At 48.1% G+C, this 18,654-nt stretch overlaps 1 protein-coding gene across 11 annotated transcripts in view; it reads left to right on the top strand.

Moving 5' to 3' along the window:
- The window catches only part of Dock9 (dedicator of cytokinesis 9), a 240,697-nt gene that overhangs the window by 161,370 nt on the left and 60,673 nt on the right, over positions 1-18,654 (top strand). For all 11 annotated transcript variants that reach the window (XM_057785894.1, XM_057785904.1, XM_057785898.1 and 8 more), the window contains exons 24-32: positions 197-312; positions 1,095-1,164; positions 2,006-2,131; positions 4,242-4,313; positions 13,306-13,452; positions 14,178-14,261; positions 14,901-15,012; positions 16,773-16,951; positions 17,357-17,470. In XM_057785894.1, coding sequence (XP_057641877.1) covers positions 197-312; positions 1,095-1,164; positions 2,006-2,131; positions 4,242-4,313; positions 13,306-13,452; positions 14,178-14,261; positions 14,901-15,012; positions 16,773-16,951; positions 17,357-17,470 — 1,020 coding nt within the window. The remainder of the gene's footprint in view (positions 1-196; positions 313-1,094; positions 1,165-2,005; positions 2,132-4,241; positions 4,314-13,305; positions 13,453-14,177; positions 14,262-14,900; positions 15,013-16,772; positions 16,952-17,356; positions 17,471-18,654) is intronic.

The raw sequence follows: 18,654 nt of genomic DNA on the forward strand, positions 1-18,654 counted from the left end.
GGGACTTCTGCTGTCCTGATTTGAAACGAGGTAGACATTGCCTTGATCACACAGTGGGGCCTGCTGGCATGCACCTGTTGACCCAGGTCCATAGGAGGCTAAGATGTGAGAGTCACAGTCTATCATGCATTCCAGTTCAGCCTGGGTCACACAGAGAATGAAATATAACCCAGGTCTCACCGTTCCCTGTGTGCAGAGTCTGCATGCAATGGAAGGCCATGTGATGATCGCCTTCCTGCCCACCATCCTAAACCAGCTGTTCCGAGTCCTCACCAGAGCCACCCAGGAGGAGGTTGCAGTGAATGTGACTCGGTAAGGGAGGGGGTAGATGGAGGTAGGACTCGGTAAGGGAGGTGGGTGGGAGGGTGGACGAACGACGGATGGATGGACAGATGGGTAGATGGACAGACAGATGGGTAGACGGACGGACGGATGGATGGACGGTTGGGTGAATGGATGGACTGATGGATTGACAGTTGGATGGATGCATGGATGGGCGGATGGATGGACAGACGGACGGATGCATGGATGGACAGATGGATGGACGGACAGGCAGGCAGATGGACGGATGGACGGTTGGATGGCTGGCTGGACAGACAGATGGATGAACAGACAAATGGATGGATGGATGGTTGGATGGATGGATGGACGGACGGACGGACGGATGGGTGGACAGGCAGATGGACGGATGGACAGATAGTTGGATGGTTGGGTGGATGGATGGATGGACGGATGGACAGGCGGATGGATGGTTGGGTGGATGGATGGATGGATGGATGGATGGATGGATGGATGGACAGACAGTTGGGTGGATGGATGGACAGTTAGGTGGATGGATGGACGGACGGACAGACACATACATATTCTTCTTCCCTTCAGTTCATCCACACCTGGAGCCTATCTGGGATGCTAGTGTGTGCTGATCATTACACTGGCAAGATGTGTTTTACTCTCACACAGGGCTTTCCGTCTGACTCCTTGTCCACTTGTTCGCCAAGTGCCAACAGCATCATCTCTGTTCTGCTGTGAAGATAACGAAATGTTCCCATTTCCACTTCACTACTCATTGCTTTATTCATTCCTGTGGTGTGTAGGGTCATTATTCATGTGGTTGCCCAGTGCCATGAGGAAGGATTGGAGAGCCACTTGAGGTCATATGTTAAGGTATGTAAAATAAATAAATAAGTCAAGCTGCTATGATCACTTACAGCTGTGGCTCTCCAAGTTTCCTTCCAAAGACTTCTTTCTTACAAGACTTGTTATTTAGGGGTGCATTCGGGATTTAATACCTAGGTGTTCTCTTTGGTCTCTGCCGCCAAGGCTTGTACCTGGGCAAAGGGGAGTTGAAAAGAGGCAGCCATCCTTCATTGACTTGATGTCACCTGTGAAAAGATGAATGTAACTCACCTGGCAGGGCAGTGAAACAGGAATTGTTTTAAGTGATCTTGGGTAGACTGCTTATACATTAGCAATCCTTATATTGCTTTTTAAATCACCTAATATTACCAGCATCTCTGGGACTTTTGAGACTGGAAGGTTAACTCTGGCCACAATCAAATAAAAAGGCTGTGTGGAACAGCACAAGATGTCATTGGGGATAAATAGCAGTAGGGTCTTGATATTAACTAAGCATAGTGACGAACACCATTCTAAAAAGTTACACATCCTGTTATATGTGAACTTTGGCTTCGTGATACTTTGAAAAGTAAAATTTTGATTCTCCGGGATCTGTTACCATGTCCTGTGACACATTCCTAGAAGGTCCCGTGACAGTGGAATTGTGCGCTACATGGGCCCAGAACTGACTCGGATGGGTTCCCTGGAGACATTTAGACACACTCATGGCAGTCACCCTTCCCACCTTCGTTCTCATCCCTTCTCCCACCCTTGAGTGTGCACCTCGGTCCCCATCTCCGTCCTCAGGAGGCTCGCAAGCTTTCTGCCCCTCAACTTGAAAGAACCTGCAAAGTCAAGTCTCTCCCTCTCTCTTTTTTTTTTGTCCAAGTTTGCCTATAAGGCTGAGCCATACGTTGCATCTGAATATAAGACGGTGCATGAGGAGCTGACCAAATCCATGACCACCATTCTCAAGCCTTCTGCCGACTTCCTCACCAGCAACAAACTTCTGAAGGTAACGTCGGGACCGCTGGCCTGGATCCTCAGCATTAGAACTGACCTCCAAGGGCCAGGGGTGCTGTGTGCCGTGTGTCAGGTCCTGGCCCGGATCCTCAGCATTAGAACTGACCTCCAAGGGCCCGGGATGCTTGTGTGCCGTGTGTCAGGTCCTGGCCCGGATCCTCAGCATTAGAACTGACCTCCAAGGGCCAGGGATGCTTGTGTGCCATGTGTCAGCTCCTGGGCCCGGATCCTCAGCATTAGAACTGACCTCCAAGGACCAGGGATGCTTGTGTGCCGTGTGTCAGGTCCTGGCCCGGATCCTCAGCATTAGAACTGACCTCCAAGGACCAGGGGTGCTGTGTGCCGTGTGTCAGGTCCTGGGTCCGGATCCTCAGCATTAGAACTGACCTCCAAGGACCAGGGGTGCTGTGTGCCGTGTGTCAGGTCCTGGGTCCGGATCCTCAGCATTAGAACTGACCTCCGAGGACCAGGGATGCTGTGTGCCGTGTGTCAGGTCCTGGGTCTCATCTGCCAAAGCAATAACAAAGGGCTGGATCTTGGGGGGGTCGGGTACTGAGCTCCCCAGTCCCGTTGCACAACACAGTGAGAGCAGAAAGCAGCAATGTAGCGTGTGCGTTCCTTTTATTCTAGGAGAAAGAATTTTGATTGACACCACAAAGAAATTAAAAAAAATCTTTAAGCTGGATTTATTTAATCTGAGTTAAACATACCAAGGTTGGCTTAGTAATATATATAATTTCTGTGTCACAGTTAGATAGATTGAGAACTAGCCGTGGTGGCACCTGCCTGTGGTCCCAGCTACTCAGGGAGGAGGAAGGGTCCTGGTTGAGTCTTCCGTCGCTCTGAGAAACACTGTGGCCAGAGACAGCTTCATGAAGAAAGTTTATTTCAGGTGGTTGGAGCACTCTGTGGGGAAAGGCAGACAGCAGCAGGCAGGGAGGATGGGAATCTTCAGCCACAAACCCAGAGCAGAGAGAGAGGCTGTGAGAGTGTGTATTGGAAGGGGGGCAAGGCTATAAACCCTCAAAGCTCACACCCAGTGACACACTTCCTCCAGCAAGGCCACACCTCCTAAAGACTCCATAACCTCCCCCAAACAGCGCCACCAACTGGAGACCAAGTGTTACTGCCTCCTGCCTGAGCCCATGGGAACACTGCTCTCCCAGACCCTACAGATCCTGAGTGCACAGTTTTGAGACCAGCCTGGTTAGCATGATTTGTATCTGGGTGAAAAAAAAATATTTTTTACTAATTAACTATTTTCAAAAACCAATGAATGGAAACTGGGTATGGTGGCTCACACCCATGATCCCAAAATTGGGGAGACAGGCTGGGGATCAGGGGCCTCGTGTCTTACACGATGAGCTGTGATCAGCATGAGCTGACTCCTCTCTCTCTCTCCCTCTCTCTCTCAGAGAAAAAAAAATAAAAATATAAAAACGAAGGGAAGGAAAAGTTAGATTTCACGGCCTAATCAGCTGAGTCTATTTGTGTACAGTTCTAGACAGTAGCCACCAACACTGCTAAATCTGACCGATCAGAATCAGTTCTCCCAGTCCAAGTTTACTATTTGGGTCTCAGATGGGAGCCGTAAAGAATGAATTAGCAAGCCAGACAGTGGTGGTGCGCGCCTTTAATCCCAGCACTCAGGAGGCAGAGGCAGGTGGATCTCTGTGAGTTCTAGGCCAGCATGGTCTACAGAGAGAGTTTCAGACAGGATCTAAAGCTACAGAGAAACCCTGTCTCAAAAAAAATAAAATAAAATAAAAACAAAGAATGAATTAGCGTATTCAAAGTCACCTCGTCCCTACACTGAAGTCAGTGAGGACACTGATGAAGAGGCGAGGGCAGTGTCACTACACAAGACGATGTCAGAGGAAAGGATGGAGCCTCTTGCTGGAGACGGCATTCAGTCTTCTGGGCTTCAGCAGTCTACTGGGGTGCAGCTGTGTGTGGCTAGATATGTACAGGGAGCAGACAGCCACCACCGCCCCTGGATCTGATGAGTGTCTTGCTGCTTGTCCTTGCCGCTATCGTCAGTGCGGAGAGTTCACCTCTCTCCTAACAGGGCATCATTTCTGTGTTTCTTTCTTTTCTTTTAGTACTCGTGGTTTTTCTTTGATGTGCTGATAAAATCCATGGCTCAGCATCTGATAGAAAACAACAAAGTTAAGGTATGTTACTCCACGTGGGGGCTGGCTTGTTGCGGGAAGTGTTTTCCATGGAGTTGATAGTTCACGGCTACTTGTGTTTTCTGTGTGCCACGGACAAACTTGTTTTACGTGTTACATAGTAAAATATTTCACAGTCCTGTGAGGGAAGTACAGTTTTTCCGTAAAGAAACTGAGCCTGGAATGTTTGAATTCTTTGCCCCAATCCTGCAGTTAATGAATGGAAGTTTGGCAACACATCCAGCTCCAAGACCTTGTTGGTTCCTGACTGGTTACTAGGTTATTACATCCAAAGAAAAGTGCGCCTTTTTATTTGACGAGCTCAGAAATCTTCAAGCTTTTTGAACTGGAACCAATTGCTTAAGCATCAATGTAAAATGCTATCATCTGGTGTTTATTAAGAGACAACCATTGTGGATATTTCTGTCTACAGATGGTTGCGTCTCATCAACCACCTATCCTCCAGAACCAAATATAGACTCCATCTCTTTGGGGACAGATATATGTAGTCTCAAGCCTCCCCTCCCCCTCCTTCAGGGCCTCCTTTTGGGGGTGCCTGGGTGTGTGTTTATGTGACTGTGACCCTTGTCCCTTTGTTTTCACGAGGCTCAGGCAGCTTCTCTGGAGTCCTAATGTAGGACACACACTGACAGTGTCACTGTTTGGTGGCCGGGACAGCTGCTGCTGAGACAGGAGCTGGGAGTTGTCCCCGTGACAGTGAACTGAGGCCCTGTTGCAGCTGAGGCTGATGGAGAGCGGGAGAAACTTGTGCAAGCTTCGGGTTGCGGGGCTGCATGTGGTGGGGCTGCATGGGCGCTGCGGATGTGTGTACTGCAATCTCATGGTGAGAGAGAAAGCCCTGAGAGGGGACATCAGAGGCTCAAGACCTTGGCCTTTTGCTCAAGGGCTCCAGTTCCTCAGAGGAAGCCTAGGCAAGGGCCGCCATTTTGCTTGAACAGAAGGTTGGTGCAGCAGAGCCAGCAGCTGTACTTCACCTGTTGAGCCTTGGTCCTCGCCAGTTGCTTTCTTTGTTTGTTTGTTTTTCCCTTTTCAATCCAACTTAAAGATTCCGATATTTAGTGCACAGGGAGATGCCAGATGGAGGGGGAAGGTGCTTGCCTTGCACAGAGATGTGAACTCTCTAAGTTTGTGCCAAGCTACCCTGCCAAGGAAGACTCGAGCGTTATGCAGCCAAATGTGTGCTCTCACGCACACCAGTTTGATTTTATTGTTTTCCAGCTAAATGTGTCGTAAGTGCCACAGGGTTCTAGCCTGCAGTTTTCCGTTGTTGCCACTGTAGAGTACCACTGGATTAGAAAATAGGTATTTATTTCCTCGGCATTAAGAGGGTGGAAGCTCTCCCCCAAGTTTCCTTGGGGTTGACCTCTCTGAGGTCTCTACTCTGCTTATGGGTAGTTGCTTCTCCTGCAAAAGTTTATGCCTGTGGTGACACCTGTCACTTTGGGTTATGCCACCCTGGTGACATCACTTTACCTTAGTTTCTTCTCTAAAGACCCTGTCTCCGAATACAATCTCCCACCGGGATTTCGGTGTGCTACAACCTAAGCATGCGGACCGGGGAGCTGACTCGGTGAGCAAATGGCTCTATAGCAGCACAGGGACCAGGATTCAAACCCCAGAGCCAGGCGTGTCAGCACACTTCCATAATTTCTATGCTGTAGTGAAGCTTTGTCTCAAACAAGGTGGGAGGCGAGAGCCCACGCCTGACGTGGTCCCTTGACCTCCATATTCATGTTATGGCACACGCAGGCCTGTACGGGGAAGTGGGGGCGGGGTGCATGAGCCAGCATTTAGGAAAAAAACTCATCTTCAACATATGCATTCGGGAATGTAGTTCAAAGTATAAAAAAGCTGTGGGATAATTTATATTTTAACCCTAAATAAATATGATCACTTTGGAGGACATGGTAACTTAATTCTGTTTTGAGTGTATCTGTCTGTTTTGCTCAGCCAACAACCCTTCACTGTATTAAAAACAAAGGCATTTAGGTGGACCACGTACATATAGCTTGGGGGCCACTTAGCTGTGGAATGATCTTGTAGAGCACGTGGCTTCGTGGAGCCATGAGCGCTGGAGCAAGCAGCCACTTACAGGTGCTCCACCCTCTCCGGCCTTGTGCCAGGCTCCCCACACCTCTGCTCTGAGAAACGCTGTGTCTGTCTTTGGAGCTGCAGCCTTTCCCTACCTTAATTATATCTTAGTCCCGAAGCCATATTTATTTAGAGGGTAGTTTTTAGAAGTCTAAAAAAAATCTCAGTGCTGCTATGCCTGTGAGCGCTCTGGTCCCCACAACAGGATGTGGGACAATGGTGGAATTGAGTGAGGGGACTTGGGGCTCCTGACGCTGTAAAAGATGAACGTCTCCTTCCATCTTAGCCCTGCCTGGCTTGTGCTAGACAGGCCAGTCTGCTTCCCACAGGCGACACGTCCATCCAGGCCTCTTGACACAAGCTTCTGCGACACATCACACACACACACACACACACACACACACCACACACATCACACACACACACCACACACACATCACACACATACCACACACCACACACATACACACACATCACACACACACCACATACACATCACACACGTACCACACACACACACCACACATCACACACATACCACACACACACATCACACACACACTACACACACCACATACACACATACACACACACCACACATCACACACATACCACACACCACACACATCACACACACACCACGCACACATTCACCACACACATACCACACATCACACACACACCATACATATCACACACACACCATGTACATCTTTCACACATACACACCACATACACATGCCATACACGTCTCATACACAACCACAAATGACACACACACCATACACATCACACAAATACAGATATACATACCACACATCTTACACACACACACATATGTCACACATACACCACACATCTCACACACTGCATACACCACGCAAACTCATACACACACCACACACATCACACACACACGCATACACATACCACACATCTCACACACTACATACACCACACAGACACACACATATCATACACATCACACACACCATACATCACATACATACATACATATATACATACATACATACACACATACATCAGACATACACACACACACAGTTCTTAGTTTAGAGAACCAGTTCTTTTATAATTCGTGATTTCCTTCCAAAACTTGACTCAGATCCTCATGTTTTTATATTTTTAGTCTAAATATCCTGATTTTTCTGATATCTTTCTGTTGCAGACTTCGATTTTCTCATTATTGACTCTTGCTGAAAGTTGGCACCGTACCCAGATACCCCTCATGCTGTAGGTGCCCTGAGCCGTGGGCTGGGCCAGGAGCTGTGGTGGGCACCTTCAGTGTCCATCTGTGTATATTCCTGATGGCAGACGTGTGACCCTGTCCACACACAGTGTCCATCTGTGTACATTCCTGATGGCAGAGGGGTGACCCTGTCCACCCACAGTGACCTGGAAGAATTAAGGGATAAACCATTTTGCTTTCTTTGAATGTTGACCGTGATGGAAGGTGGAGCTGTCTCCACCTTCCAGGCCCTACTCTACCAACTCCATTTGAAGCCTTCCCTGAAGGGTTGGAACTGGCATCTGAAAGCTACTCAGAAGGTGGACCTGTAGCTACTGACGCTGAGCCTCTGGCGTCAGAGGTCCATCGCGTGTGACTGAGACCGGCTCAGGCGTCAGAGGGTCCATTGCATGTGACCGAGCCCAACCCGGATCATCAGAGCAGGCAGGTGCTTGGAATTTACAATAGGTTTTTGAGGAAGGTCTAAAACTCATGGCAGCAGGGCCTTCTGGGAAATTCTCTGACTCTGCATTCGTGGGCGATGTTTTTGGGAAGTTCTCTCTCACTTATGTTTAGAAACTGTAATTCCCTCAGACTTGCTTTCCACTTCCTTCCTCCCACGCTGTGCCAACCCAAGGCCTGGCACCCCACAGGTGCCCTTAAGAAGGGAATGGAAAGCCCACAGATGTACATGTGTGTATGTCCTAAGTGCTACTGCTTAGCCTTTATGCAGGGCAAGAATTTTTATTTATAAAGTGCACTAAACATACGGCTGAAGATAAATAGATCATTTGGGCTTCCCTAAAGCAAGTCTGAACACTCCTGTGTCTGTGTGACCTGTTCCTACCCATGCTTCCATCCCACACATGTTTGAAGTAGCTACTTATTTGTTAGCCATGGGATGCAGAAGGAAAACAGAAGGACGAAGGGCATGTCCTCCACCCTGAAGCGGCCATGGTCATGGGAGAAAGGAGATACTCAGTTGGGACAATTAGAACAGAGTGTAGGAAGGTGTGTGTGTGTGTGTGTGTGTGTGTGTGAGTGTGAGTGTGTGTGTGTGTGTGTGTGAGAGAGAGAGAGAGAGAGAGAGAGAGAGAGAGAGAGAGAGAGAGAGAGAACACCAAGCACAATGAGGCAAAGGTAGAGATAGAGATGAACTGGATCTTGAAGGATGCCACACTTAGAGGGGAAGGGGATGAGTCTTATGCAGCAGGTCATACTCAGCAATATGAATAGTGTAGTGAATGAATAAGAGACGTGAAGACAGAAACGTTCATTCACCCCAGCCATTTCCTCCTGGGCATTTACTGACAGGTAATGGAGGCACACATTCACACAAAGACCCGGGCATGAATGTGCACAAAAGCTTTATTCACAATAGTCAAGACCTGGAAACAACCCAAGAGCCCATTGAATGGGAAATGGATAAACCAATTGTCGGTGACTCCGCATGATGGAATATCACTTAATAATAACAAAAAGCAAAATACCTATTCTTTCGAAAATATGGGCAATGCCGGTGGAGTTTTCGTGTTCCACCAGCCCACTTCCAAATAACCACACTGAGTCTTAGTACTAATTATAAATGCTCTGCCAATAGCTCAGGCTTTTTACTAGCTAACTCTTAGATTTAAATTAACCCATATTTCTTATACATGGTTTAATACCTTTTCTCAGTATGACAGGGCCATCTTGCTTCTCCCTGTCTACTGCTGACTCCTGACTCCGCCCTTCTTCCTCCCATCACTCTTAGTCCGGCTCTCCCACCTAACCTTATCCTGTTCAGCTGCGACAAGTCAGCATCTTTATTAAACCAATCAGAGTAATACATATTCACGGTGTACAGAAGGATTCTGCAGCAGGACAACTCTTAGAAGTATTGAAGTAACTGATAAGTTCATTTATATTTAAGACGATCTAGGAAAGGACCGATTACAGGAATAGAAAACTGACCATTGTCGGGACCTGGACCTGGAGGAATGGGTCTGGGAGAAGAGGGCTGGCTCCCTGATCATGGTGGTTACACAACTCTGTTCGTCTGTCAGGATGTGCTGAACTTTGTACTTGGACTGTCTGAACTTAACTGGGTATAGTGGTTCATGCCGGTAATCCCAAGTCCTGGGAAAGTCAAGAGTTCAAGCCTAGCTTGGGCTACGAAGCAAAACCGACTAAGTGAAACCTAGGGCTGGAGAGATTGCTCGCTGGCTAAGAGCACTTACTGCTCTCACAGAGGGCCCCTGCTCGGTTCCTGGCAACCTCATGGTGGCTCACAGCTGTAATTCCAGTTCCAGGGGACCTGACAGTTCCAAACCCTAGTTTTAACAGCAGTGTCCATGGGGATATGACAGCAAGGCTGGGGCCAGGGCTGGGTCTTCATGGAGTTCCCACACACAGACGCACCTAGATTTCACATTTTCACATTCTCACCTTGCTTCCTCTGCTTCTTGCTGGTGACTGTTTGCCCTTTCCTCTTCCCAGAATCCTCCTAGTCTGGATGCCCACCTATACTTCCTGCCTGACTACAGGCCAATCCTCATTTTATTAAACCAATACGAGCGACACATCTTTACAGGGTACGAGAGCGTTGTCTCACAGCAAAACCTTATGCCAGGCTGTGGCTAAGGAATAGGGTACTGTTTGCCTGGGAAGTCTGTGTCATGGGCTCTCACCTTAGAGGTCTTCTCGTATATTCCCACTCCACACATTAGCCTGTTAGCCTAGATTTTATTTTCCCTTTCAGTTTGGTTTATAGTGAACTCCATAAAAACATTTAATTACCGAGGTCTTTATTACATTTACTGCCCACAAATGTGTGCCTTACCACATAAAAAGGCCTTCGTTTGTTTTATTGTCAAAATAGAATTCCTTGCTGTAGCTGTTTGCTGCTGCCACGAGGATTTCCCACAGCCTTCAGAGGTCCCAGTGACCGTTATAGTGTGACTGGTAACAGCATTACCGATGGGTTGATGTGTAAATTGCCCATCACACTTTTAAAAATGAAAACCCATGGCAGAGATTCGTCTACGAAACACAGAGTAGAGAAGATGGCTTAATGACTTCTATGTTACCCACAGTTCAGCTTGAGCTGGTAACATTTCTGCCATTCTTGCTTCCTGCACCGACCCTCACCCTCGCTGGGTCCTCTCTCTTTGGGGAAGGCTTTTTAAAGGACACCACTACATAAGTCTGAGATAAAGCTAGCACTATGTCTCCATCATCAGCTAACACCTCACTATATTCAGCTTTTCCCCAGGTGTCCCTAAAATGTCATTTTACAGTTGGTTTGACTGAGTCAGAATGTCAGTAAAGACCAAGTACCACATTTAGCTAATGTGCTTCTCTGATTTGTGGGTAGGGTTCTTTGGGGGTTTAGTTTTGTTTTGTTTTCTCTGTCTCCTCTCTTTGTTTGTCTTCAGTACAATGTGTATGGGAAAAAGAAAAAGAAAACCCAGCAATACTGTGGTATTTGTCCAGCAGGATTTTCCTGAATTCTAGGACTGGTCAGTTGTTTTCCTACAATGTTCTGTAACATGGCTCTTTCTCTCTACTTACCTACACACTTGCAGTGAAAATTTCAACACTTGCTTTGCTATTCTTGCAGGTACTCTTCATCCCTAGTACTAGTATGTGCTGACAAGAGCATATATGTTGATAGTGATAATATTAGTTAATGGATTGCCTGTCCATGACAGGTCTTTTATCCATTTTTTGGGGGTTTGTAACTATTAAGTCAGCCTGGCTCCGAAGGCGAGCGGCGTATCTTGGGATTCCGTTTTTCCAGTATTGATCCTCTTAGGTAGTAAGCGGTTTTCCCTGACAGTGAGTTGTTTGCTTGAGTTCTGGAAGCTGATCGCCTATTGGTGTTGTCAAACCAGGACATGAGGTCATTGGCTCTTCATTGGGAACAAAACTCTTTTAACTTTTCAAAGCAGGTTTTTGAGACTTGGTTAAATTGGTATTCCTATAACTTGATCCTACCTCACTGAGTTTGTATGTGTTTAGAAAAGGCTGTTAAAGACTAATTAGGACCTGTGAGCTGTTAAGCATTGGCTTCCTTGTTTGTAAACTGGGGAGCTCCCTTCTCTTGGCTGTTGGGATTAAATCCACAATGGGTTAACGGAGGCCTCAATTGAGCTCCCTCCTTGCTTCGTCTGTAAGTAGCTCCATTATGAAGTCAGGGAAGAAGCAGTGGTCTCATCTGGCAGAAGACTTGGGACTCCTGGGACATCTGGATAGGAATCATTTGGGTTGTGTGACTAAGCCTGATTTTTCCTACCCTCTCTTACTGTCTGTTACATGGAGACTAAGTCATAGGATCATGTGAGGACTGAAAGGCGAGTAAGCCTGCCATGGAGAATATGTGTTGCCACGCACCGTGCTCCTGTGTCTGCGCTCTGTGGGCTGGCACACAGTTCGCGAGCTTCGGGCAAGGGGGCTGGAGGTTAAAATACACAGACACACACAGACAGAGAGACAGCGACACGGGTCATCCTTGAATTCCCCAAGAATGCCCCCTTTATTGTGTTCAGGGGCAGATTATATAGAGATAGCCACGCCCCAGCCAAACGCACCAGAAACCACTCTCCTGCCATCAGGAACTCCTGAAGGTCTCGTGCTCAGAGCAGCTGTAGGCACTCAGATCAGGGGATTACAAGAAATTCAGGATCTGGGGTCTCACTGCTCCCAACAATGTGTGATGATAAATCAGCTGATCGCTAAGTAGCTGGTAGTTTTTTTGGTTCACGTTAACAAGAAGGAAGATCATTATGGGAAGTGGCTTGCAAGGAGAAGATGGCCGTGACCTTTAAACTGGCCATGCGCATGCGTCAGTGTGTGCGCATGTGTGCATATGCGTGTGTGTATGTGTGTGCGTGTGTGTGCATGCCTGTGGTGCGTGTGTTTGTGTGTGTGCACATGTGTGTATATGTGTGTGAATGTGCATGTGTGTGTGTGTGTTTTGAATACTTGGAGCTTAAGCCTAGCCCATGCTTTCTCTGAGAAGGGCCCGCAAAACGTCTCAGTGGGCAAAGATGTTCACCACTGAGCCTGATGACCTGAGTTCAGTCCCTGGAACCCAGATGGTAGGAGTACAGAGAAACTCCTAAGAGCTGTTCTCTGACCTGCACACACACAGACTATAGGATGTATACGTGCACATACACTTGCTTTTTAAATTTTGAATAAAGAATATAATAGTGTCTGGGAATGTGAAGCCCTAGCTTCCGAATGCCCAGAGGAAATACAGGCTCCTGCCCCTTCTCCTGCCGAAGCTTAGGTCAGAATTTCTATCCTCACTTAGGTAAATTATCCAGGTTCTCTTTGTTGTGTCAAAGCAGTTCCAAATATTTGACACATCTGAGCACTTTTATAATACAGACTCAAATGCTATACTATAGCTTGATTTTTTTAAATTGGGTTAAATTTTTTTGCTGGTGAGATTTCCACTCCCAAAAGTGTTGATAAAATAGTGTCTTCAGCAGACTTTCCATACTGCATTAGGAAGAGATTAACACACTTGGTTCAGTTCCAGTCAAGTTAGATTAGAACTCTGTTTTTTTAATGGCCTTGGAGCTGAGGTAACTCCACCCCTAAGTGTTACCTCTTAAAGCATCATTTGTTCTGGATCTCTTCCAGTTACTACGAAACCAGAGATTTCCAGCCTCCTACCATCATGCGGTGGAGACCGTGGTGAACATGCTGATGCCACACATCACACAGAAGTTTCGAGATAACCCAGAGGCGTCTAAGAATGCCAATCATAGCCTCGCTGTGTTCATCAAGGTGAGCACCTCCTAAGGGAGAGGACACCAAGGTGGGCATCTCCAGAGGGAAGGGCACCAAGGTGAGGACCTCCGGAGGGAAGGACACCAAGGTGGGCACCTCCAGAGCGAAGGGCACCAAGGTGGGAACGTCCAGAGGGAAGGGCACCAAGGTGGGGACCTCCAGAGGGAAGGGCACCAAGGTGGGGACCTCCAGAGGGAAGGGCACCAAGGTGGGGACCTCCAGAGGGCAAGGGCACCAAGGTGGGGACATCCAGAGAGAAGGGCACCAAGGTGGGGACGTCCAGAGGGAAGGGCACCAAGGTGGGGACCTCCAGAAGGAGAGGGCACCAAGGTGGGGACCTCCAGAGGGAAGGGCACCAAGGTGGGAACGTCCAGAGGGAAGGGCACCAAGGTGGGGACCTCCAGAGGGAAGGGCACCAAGGTGGGGACCTCCACAGGGAAGGGCACCAAGGTGGGGACCTCCAGAGGGCAAGGGCACTAAGGTGGGCACCTCCAGAAGGCAAGGGCACTAAGGTGGGGATCTTCAGAGGGAAGGGCACCCGCTGTGGTGGGCTTTCTGAATAACTACCCAGAAGAGTGACAATGGAAGCCCTCTGACAAGTAGCGGGTGCTTATTTATATCAAAGCATAAACTTAGGAACAGTGAATGATTTGAGAATCCAGAAGCCAAGGCTCTACAAGTCATGGGTCTCAGCTAATGGCTCTTGGCTTGTTGACCCGCAGAGATGCTTCACCTTCATGGACAGGGGCTTCGTCTTCAAGCAGATCAACAACTACATCAGCTGCTTTGCTCCTGGAGATCCGAAGGTAGCGTGGCCCTTGGGCACTGTTCCTTGAGTCTGGCTGGCCCATTCACATGTGGGACCCCGCCTGTTCCTCTCCGTTCTCATCAGAATTTTCCTTTGTTCCCCTAGAGGCGCACTTCACCCCCTCTTGGATATGCTAGCCCTTATTTGTGTCCATAAATGTATTAGGGGTCATGTGGCCCTGAACAAGGCAGGCTCTCCTGATGGTGTTTGTTATTCAGCACCTAGGATGATCTGACAACCCAAAGCCTGTGCGGTGTGGATCGCAGATCATCTAAGACCAAAGACAACCATGTGGCCTTTCTGACAGAATTAGCTTTGTTGCCTCCAGCTTACTGGTTTTTTTAAAAAAATTGTAGTGAGTCTGTGTAATTGTAAGCTACTTGAAATCCCTTTTTATACATGAGGAGCGTAAATTAGAAATGCCTTAAAGTGTGCTGAAGGCATTATTTAATGAAGCATGTTCTTGGTTTTCACACAAATCCCTGCAACCGTGCTAACAGCCATAGTGAAACAAGCATCTGGGCCCCATGGGCCATGGAGCTAGCACTAAATGCTTGTGTACCTTGCTCTAATTCTTATTAGAATCCAGTATCCAGTATCCAGCGAGGTTTTCATGTCTAAGCATTTCTTCCTGCAGACTCTCTTTGAGTACAAATTTGAGTTTCTCCGCGTTGTGTGCAACCATGAACACTATATCCCTTTGAACTTGCCGATGCCGTTTGGAAAAGGCAGGATTCAGAGATACCAAGGTAAGCTGTCTCTACATGGTTCATTGTCTCACAAAGTGAGCTGTATTGTTTGTTAGAAGAAAAGTGTTGATTCAAATGTTATCCCATAATTTGACCTTATTAATGGATGAGTGTTTTGGTGTGTATATTTGTGTATGTGTGTGTGTACAAAGTTTCCATTTGCACCATCCCTGATAAAATCTTACGTAGAAATTGGCTTTTCAGCAAACCTATAGACAGCCATACAGATGAGGGCAGGTCTGAAGCTTGTTTATCAGGTGTGGACATCATGACTTGTTTTTCATCTTAAAGTTCTTCTACTTAACAGAGCTCTCTCTTATTTACTGCATTTGTTTTTCCCTCTTGTGAATGAGCTTTTCTTCCGTCAGCTGTGGAGTCAAATGGCACTCCTGTAGGTAGGTATGGGGCGGACGCTTGCCCTTGCATTTTCCTCCAGTTAAAAGGAATGCAAGTGGTCGCTCAGCTGCTTTGTATGCTTCGTTCAGGCCGTTCAGGCATCTCTGCACATCTGGTCAGGTCTTTGATTTCTGACGAAGGGGTGAATTTGTTTTCCATGGAGCTAAGACACTGCTGTCACACCCCGAGATTCCCTGCTCCTTGGGTGTGTCTAGATTCTCTGGCAGTGCTGTCTTAAGAAGCAGAACAAGCAAAGTCCCGCTTTGCCCCCAATTAAAGCCCACCACTCGCACAGCCCTTGTCCGTGGAGGCATCAGGGGCGTCACGCACGGGGCTTTCTCGTGAGCTTTTTGTGTCTGCATACTGAGTCCTCACGAACGGCTCTGGACCCTCTGAGGCTGAAGGGATTGAGCACTATGCACCCACTTGTCACGCACTGATTCTGAGCCAGGCATAGAGATCTAGGGGAGGCCAGCCTTAGAGTACAGTCTGCAGAAACTGTATTTGACAGTTGAATATGGTCATTCTTGAGAGACAGATAGCCTTCCTCCCTGCCGCTGTGCGTGCTCTGTAGGGGCTTCCCTCGGTGTGTTGGGGAGACTCACAAGGAGCCCTCAGAAAGGCTTTGAAAGTCAAAAGAGGGTCTGCAGGACTTTCTTGGATGATTCCCCTCTGTGCTTCCTGCAGTTTGGGGATAAGTGTAACTGCTTTTAGTGGCTCCTTTCAGTAAGGTTCCTGTCTGTCCCTCCCTCTTCCAGATGAGCCCTCAGCCTTACCATGTGGCTTGGTCCATGAGTTACTGGGGTGGTTTGATGCTTTGTGCATTTTCATTTTAAGAGGGACACTTTAGAGAAGACGGCAGAAATAGTGTCTTTGTCTAATGAAAGCGGAGTGGGCGGGTCAGGTGCTGCCGTGTCATTTAACATATATTGGTTTTATTGCACGGATGCCAGGGAATGGATTTACTCAGGAAGTAGATGACATTTAAAAACATACGTATTAATTCTTTAATGATGTGGGTTTGTTTAAAACATCCATCTTCTGCCGTTCTGTTCGAACGATAGCTTCATTTTTAGAACACTGTCACAAACATTTTTAATAGAAGTGCTGTTGTATATTCTAAATTTTGGTACTAAAACCAGTCCCACACTCAGAACTCAGGGCGGCCGTTTGTATTTTAGTTTGGTTTTCCTGTTGGCATCTGAGGTGTTAAGAGTAGGGCAGCCTTGCGGAATCGCCCTCTTGCTGCATGAGGTCGTCTCTTCAGTCACCCGTAGTCACACGACAGCGGGGTGACATTCTTATGTGGCTCAGGCACCCCTGGACCCTCCTGAACCTAAGTGCCGTTGGCCTCTTTTTTCCAGATCTCCAGCTCGACTACTCCTTAACGGATGAATTCTGCAGAAACCACTTCTTGGTGGGATTGTTGCTCAGGGAGGTGGGCACTGCCCTCCAGGAGTTCCGGGAGGTCCGCGTCATTGCGGTCAGCATGCTCAAGAACCTGCTGATAAAGCATTCCTTTGATGACAGATACGCTTCGAGGGTGAGTGTTTCCCAGGGGAGGGACATGTGCGTGGGTGAATTCCTTTATTTCCAGTGCTTCCCTGGGGAGGGACGTGTGCGTGGGTAAATGCCCTTTATTTCCAGTGCTTCCCTGGGGAGGGACGTGTGCATGGGTGAATTCCTTTATTTCCAGTGCTTCCCTTGGAAGGAACGTGTGCGTGGGTAAATTCCTTTATTTCCAGTGCTTCCCAGAGGAGGGTCGTGTGCGTGGGTAAATGATGTCCTTTATTTCCAGTGGTCTAAGTTCTCTTAAGCAGTTAGATAAATCCTGTTGATGGCTTTTTGCCTACAGGAAAAGTCCAAATCAAAGCCGCAGCCCGTGTAACTCAGGCTGCATCTGTCGCTCAGAGCCGGGGAACACACTCACCGTACCCCTCCTTTTCAGAGTCACCAGGCAAGGATAGCCAGTCTCTACCTGCCTCTGTTCGGGCTGCTCATCGAAAACGTGCAGCGGATCAACGTGAGGGACGTGTCCCCCTTCCCTACAAACCCGGGCAATGTACGTAAGCAGAGCCGGGGCCTACGCCTCTCCGTGCGCATGGGGCTGTTGTGCCTGCATGCTGCAGACTCTGAGCAGTGGAGCGGGAGGCTGCAGGGAGAGGTGGTTCCTCACTTCCGGCCTGGCTGGCAGCGGCTGCTGACTTCTTTCCCCTTTGCCTCTGTCCCCACGTGGCGTTCTGTCTTTGTGAGCCCACCCCTTTCCTTTTCTTGTAACAACATTAGAGGCTGAATTGAGGGCCCACCCAGGATGCCGTGTGTGTGTGTGTGTGTGTGTGTGTGTGTGTGTGTTGCCCACACATATGTGTGATGTACATTGCCCACACATATGTATGCAGTGTGCATGCAGTGCCTGTGGAAGCCCAAACAGGGCATCAGCTCCCCTGGAACCAGAGTGAGAGGCGGTTGTGAGCTGTCACGTGCTGTTGGGAACTCAACCTGGGTCCTCTAGAAGAGCAGCCAGTGCTCTCTCTTAATCACTGAGGTGTCCAACCAGTCCCGGGGAATTACATTCTAAGATGGACTCAGCCAATATTCAACCCTGGCTCTATTAATAGATCAATCCCATCTGCTCAACTAAATGAACATGGTGGCCCATGCCTGCTGTCCCAGCACTCAGGATGTAACAGGAGGATCGCAAGATTAAGGCTAGCCTCGGCTGCCATGTCTCAAAACAGGAAATGGGGGTCAAAGAACAAAAAGACCGTGCGGGGCTAACCTTTGTTCCTTATTGCCCAGTTAGGCCTCAGGTCTGACCCCACCCCCTGCCCATTCTGTAAAGCCACCTCTTGGAGCACCTCTGTCTCCATTAGGCTTTAGGACGGCGATGACAGGAAGAGGAACATGGGGCACGCAGGCAAACAGCTGTCACATAAAAGAAAGATTCTTTGACTCGTCCTAGAATTTGACGTTTTTAAAGCATGAACATCCAGTTTCTTGTCATAACTCAATTGCAAATAAGGATTTCCCCTTATTAACTTGTAATAAAAAGCAAGTGTTCCCAGTGCATGTGTGTGTGTGTCTGTGCACAGAGGTATGTGGTATGTGCACAGATCCCTGTGTTTGTGCATACACAGATGCGTGCCTGTGTGTGTGATGTGTGTGCATGCACAGATGCGTGCCTGTGTGTGTGATGTGTGTGCATGCACAGATGCGTGCCTGTGTGTGTGATGTGTGTGCATGCAC

This window comes from Chionomys nivalis, chromosome 12 (genome assembly GCF_950005125.1).
Source record: "Chionomys nivalis chromosome 12, mChiNiv1.1, whole genome shotgun sequence".
Taxonomy (NCBI): domain Eukaryota; kingdom Metazoa; phylum Chordata; class Mammalia; order Rodentia; family Cricetidae; genus Chionomys; species Chionomys nivalis.